Genomic DNA, 6,000 nt, shown 5'->3' on the forward strand with positions numbered 1-6,000 from the left:
TTTAAGAATCATAGAAAATAACTTTTGGAAGACTAGTTAATTCAGATTATCTTTATCTTTATCTTTATCTTTATAATTTTATCTTTTATGAATCCACTGTAATAGTTTCTTTGTGAATAAAAACATAATTTGAAACAATACTAGCACTAGCAGTATTGTAGTAGGATTTCCATTGGTGGTTTTTGTAATTTGATATGCAAATTGCAAATGTTAACAATTACTATATGTTTATCACTTTAGGTTTGACCATAAAATCATATCCCACCTACATTACTCTCTTTTTTAAGAAAAAAAAAATTATAAAAAGGATAATGTAGCAACAGGAACCAAGAGATGACCTGATGAAATCCATCGTGATCAGTCTCCTTATTAAAATATTTGTTTCCAGTATTAGTTTAACATTGTTTTCTTCAATATCAGTTTGATTCCATGTTCTATAACAAATTAACAACACAATTTGAGTAAACTCCCTCAAAATGGCCCTAGTTGCTTTGCTTTAAGATAATCATCATACCAAGATTAAAAGGAATGCAGGAATCACAGTCTGGGCCTATTTTTCCAATTGGCATAGCTGTCATGGTTTTATCAGTGAACCCAAACTGATGAAATCATGATTTAAATTATTAGGTTGTAATGTTATATAATAAAAATCACCCAGCCATAGACCTTCATAGTTTAATCTCTGCTTTTGCGTTCAATCAATGAAAATCACATTTTAAGGAAAACACAACAGTTTAAAATAGAGATTACTCAATAAAATTGAGTTTCTACCAAGTGTGAATCTAAGGTACGATTTAAGCAATCAGGATCTTAAATCAGGATACAAGACACATATAGAACAAATGACCAAATTATCTTGCCAGCCGACATGTGAGTTTGGAAAGTATAATCCATAACAAGTTAATGTCGAGACATTGAGATATTGAAGCTGAATACTGAAAACTACATCAGCATTCTGCTTAATACAACAATTATAATGGAAGTTGTGAAAAACAATGCAACTGACACGGTCTTTTGTACTGCTCACGGCTTACTCATTTGAATTGCTCCTGTGTGATGGATTTCACTCTTCCATTGCATCTCCTCCTTCAATCACTTCCACTTTCGCCTTCAATGGAGTAATCTTCGTAAAGAGAACTTCTGTAAACATAGTAAAAGGAATATAATCAAACAGTCAGTAACGAATTTTACAAAAGAAGCATCATGTTTCTAAAACGGGGCAAGAGGTAAGGAGCTGAATATGTCAATATCAGTCTTTGCTTAAACGAAGGAATGCAAATAAAATATACTAATTGAAGAGGAGTGAAAGATGTAGGTGACGGATCCATTTAAGTAAACATGACGATGTAAAGTTGACGGGATAATAGTCGACGGATCCAAGGTGCATGGATACACAGTGGACGGATGTAAGTAACATGGCATTCATCTGCTTTGATTTGGCTCCAAGGATTCCTAAATGGAATTAATTTGCGTATCACGATTAACTTTAAAGAATCCCAATACGAGAAGATGAATGCCAATACGATTAATTCTAATTACAAAAGGATTTAGTAATATACGCTCGTTAAGGAGGATCTTCCCTAGAAGGAAACGTCTTGATGCGCAAGAAACGGAGGCCAACTCTACTATAAAAACCCATGAACCCTCAAAATACAAGGTACGCATAATTCACCCAACTCTGGCACTCTAGGGTTGCAAAAAGTTTTAACTTGACCTTCGGAGAGTTTTTGGCCAGCACCACACCGGTGCTCTCTGTTAAGTCTTTTCTTTTTGTTGTGCAAGTGTTGTTTCAAGCTTGTGAGGATCGTGTGACTAACTGGTGATTTTTCATCATCATCAATTGGTGCCATCTGTGGGAAAGAGTAATCAGCCTTTGCTTTATCCCTCAGACAAAAAATTGCATGGTACTCACTCGTTCGATGGCAACAACCAACAATCAGGGCAATGAACCACACACTACGGCCTTGGAGAGACAAGTCCAAACGCTCGTGGTGGCAGTTGAATGCCTAACCAAGCAGAATCATGATTTAGAGGAGCAATTGCGTCAAAAGAATGCATACCTCGGCACACAGGAGGAAGACCAGGAAAGGACAAGCTCTGAGAGGAGGAACCAAGAAGGACCTGAGGGTAGCAACGCTCCGAGCAGACCGGAACGGCAGGACACCAGCCGGCCATCTGTCTCTGACACTCTCCCACCTCACATAGCCGCTGAGATGCAAATGATGAAGGAACGGATAGACGTGGTGACGAACGCCCTTAGAGGTCGAGTATCCAGCGACCTCGATGACCTGGTCCAGCAAACTGATTCGCCTTTCACAGCGCCCATCAGTTCATGCCCCCTTCCACCAAAATTTCGCATGCCTCAGGTGGAGAGTTATGACGGGTCCAAGGACCCCTTAGACCACTTGGAATCTTTCAAGACCATAATGCATCTTCAAGGGGTACTAGATGAGATCATGTGCAGGGCCTTCCCCACTATACTGAAGGGACCTGCGAGGATCTAGTACAACAAGCTGATGTCCAACTCCATTAGCACTTTCAAGGAGTTAGGCGCTCAATTCGTGTCACAATTTATCGAGGGTCACCGGTATAAGAAATCCATCGCGTGTCTGATGAGCATTAGGCAACGGGAAGACGAGACGCTAAGATTGTACATAGCTCGCTTTAACAAAGAGGCTCTCTCGATAGACGAAGCGGACGACAAGATACTCGAGGCAGCATTCACCAACAAGCTGCAGAAGGGTAAATTCCTATTTTCTCTGTATAAGAACGACCCAAAGACTATGTCCGACATACTTTACAGGGTAACCAAGTACATGAACGTGGAAGACGCGTTACTGGCCAGGGAAGAGAAGCCTAGGAAAAGGGAGAGACAGGAAGATACACGACTAGACAGAGGAAGGAAGATAGCCAGGACTGGAGAACGACGGGAGGACAGACGTTCCAAACCACCTACAGGGAAATTCACGGGCTTCACCCCTCTGACGGCTTTGATCGACCAAGTGCTAATGCAGATAAAGGATAAAGAAGCCCTGACCTTTCCCGACAAATTGAGAGGGGATCCTAACAAAAGGTCAAGGGACAAATATTGCCGTTTCCATCGTGACCACAGCCACGATACGGCTGACTGCTACGACCTGAAGCAACATATTGAAGCTCTTATCAGATAAGGAAAGCTGCAAAGGTTCATTAGCAAAGAAAAGATGAATTCACCACAAGACCAGGCCCCTCGACAGGAGAACGAGCGTACCAAACCACCAATAGGAGACATAAGAATGATTGCTGGGGGCACCGCTACTGCAGGATCGTCCAAAAAAGCTCGCAAAACTTATTTATAGGTGGTTCAGAGCGTTCAGCTGATGGGTTCTGCACCCAAAATGGCACGAATTGATAACCCAATCATTGGGTTTTCGGAAGAGGATGCATGACACCTTCACCATCCGACGACACGCTTATCGTCCACATACGAGCAGGAGACTACATTATGCATCGAGTTTTGGTTGATAACGGAAGCTCGGCTGATATCCTCTGCTACCCCGCATTCCAGCAGATGGGGATTAGCAAAGAGCGACTGGTTTTGACAAACGCTGCACTTGTTAGCTTCGAAGGGACAAGGGTCTACTCCCTTGGCGTTGTCACATTGTCTATGACGGTAGGAGATTACCCCCAGCAGATCACTAAGGATGTGGCTTTTCTTGTGGTCGATTGCTCATCTGCCTACAATGCTATCCTCGGACGACCTACTCTCAATGCATGGAAAGCTGTAACCTCGACCTACCATCTGATGATCAAGTTCCCAACCGAGTATGGAGTTGGAGAGTTGCGCGAAAATCAGGTAGTCGCGTGTGAATGCTACGTGGCCATGATGGAGATGGACGTCCACCTATAAACAATGAACATAGAAGAACAGCGAACGGTAGCAAAACCGGTGGAAGAGTTAGAAGAAGTACCCCTCGATGACTATAGGCCCGAACAAACCACGAGAATTGGTGCTTTAGCCAGCCAGTTAGCACGGCAAGCACTTGCAACGTTCCTAAAAGAAAACAAGGATGTGTTTGCATGGAGTCACGAAGACATGCCGGGGATCGACCCGTTAGTCATAGTCCACAGGTTGAATGTATCACCCTCATTCTCTCCCGTCCGATAGAAAAAATGTGTGTTTGCCCCTGAGCAAGATCGAGCCATAGTCGAGGAAGTACAGAAGTTACAGCAAGCAGATTTCATACGTGAAGTATACTATTCAGATTGGTTGGCAAACGTGGTAATGGTCAAGAAAGCAAATGGAAAGTGGAGAATGTGTGTAGACTTCACAGATCTAAATAGGGCTTGCCCTAAGGATAGTTACCCGCTCCCGCGTATTGATACCTTGGTAGACTTGACCGCAAGACATGAACTTTTAAGCTTCATCGATGCGTTCTCCAGCTACAACCAGACCAAGTTGGATGAAGTTGATCAAGAGAAAACCTCATTTGTTACAAGTCAAGGGCTCTTCTACTACAAATTAATGCCCTTCGGACTCAAGAATGCAAGAGACACATATCAGAGATTGATGAACAGGATGTTCGCGCACCAAATTGGAAGAAATGTGCAAGTTTACGTAGACGACATGCTGGTGAAGAGCGTTCAAGAGTCCAACCACTTAAGCGACCTCCAAGAGACTTTCAACACTCTTCGGTTTTACAACATGAAACTAAATTCGAGCAAATGTGTGTTTGGAGTAACCGCAAGAAATTTTTTGGGGTTTATGGTGTCCCAAAGGGTATTAAGGTCAACTCGAAGAAGGTGAAGGCGATAATGGAATTGGCTCCCCCAAAGACGGTAAAGGAGGTACAAAGCTTGAATGGCAAAATAGCAGCCCTGAATAGGTTTGTATTAAGGGCGACGGACAAGTGTCTCCCTTTCTTTCGCATTCTAAGGAGATCGTTTGAATGGACGGACGAATGTCAAAAGGCATTTGAAGATTTGAAGACGTATCTCTCTTCTCCACCGTTACTCAGCCCATCCAAGTCGGGAGAAAAGTTGTTCCTATACCTAGCCGTCTCCCCAGCGGCCGTCAGTGCGACTCTTATTAGAGAAGAAGATAACGTGCAAAGGCCTGTTTATTTCATAAGCCGAGCGCTCAGAGGAGAAGAAGAGAGGTACCCTCAGATGGAAAAGCTAGCCTTCGCATTAGTGACCGCGACACGAAAACTCAAGCCATACTTTCAAGCGCACACCATAAATGTCATGACGGATAAGCCCCTATGAAAAGCGATGAGTAGCCCTGAAGCTGCGGGACGGATGGCATTATGGGCGGTCGAGCTGGGTGAGTTCAACATTGGTACCAACCACGAACTGTTGTGAAGGGATAGGTAGTAGCAGACTTCATAGCTGAGTTCACTCTCATGATGGAGCAAGGGGCAGAGGAAACTCCCATGTGGAACATCTACACAGACGGATCTTCCAATAGACACGCAGGCGGGGCCGGCGTAGTACTCCATACCCTAGAGGGAGATAAGATTGAGTGCATGATCCGTCTGAACTTTTCCGCAACCAATAACGAAGTAGAATACGAAGCCTTGATAGCAAGACTAGACCTAGCAATAGCAGCAGGAGCTAGGAGTGTGGTTGTTTACTCTGGTTCCCAAATCCTAACTAGTCAGGTTAATGGCAGCTATAAGTGCAAGAATGAATGAATGAAGAGGTATCTCGAGGAAGTGAATGGTCGAACAAGTAACCTCCAGATTAAGTTGGTTCAAATCCTAAAGGAAGAGAACCAAGATGCCGATCGACTTGCAAAAGCAGCTTCCGCAGAACCTATGATCGTCCCCAACCAGGTATTATCCTTCATTCAACTCTCATCACTTATAGTCAGTATAGGGGTGCAGGAGGTAAGCAATGAACATGGTTGGATGACTCCAATAGCCGCATACCTAAAGGACGGCAAGCTACCAAACGACAAGGAGGCCGCAAGGAAGTTAAAGGTTAAAGCGGCCCGATTCGTCCTGATTAAAAACATTC

General features: G+C 43.5%; 1 protein-coding gene across 1 annotated transcript; it reads left to right on the plus strand.

Moving 5' to 3' along the window:
• The first annotated feature begins 2,516 nt into the window (after positions 1 to 2,516).
• On the plus strand, positions 2,517 to 3,170 carry LOC142628754 (uncharacterized). The gene has a single exon (XM_075802795.1). It carries the CDS (start codon positions 2,517 to 2,519, stop codon positions 3,168 to 3,170), a length of 654 nt encoding a protein of 217 aa, XP_075658910.1.
• Positions 3,171 to 6,000: the final 2,830 nt, after the last annotated feature.

Source organism: Castanea sativa, chromosome 3 (genome assembly GCF_040712315.1).
Source record: "Castanea sativa cultivar Marrone di Chiusa Pesio chromosome 3, ASM4071231v1".
In the NCBI taxonomy this organism is placed as follows: Eukaryota; Viridiplantae; Streptophyta; class Magnoliopsida; order Fagales; family Fagaceae; genus Castanea; species Castanea sativa.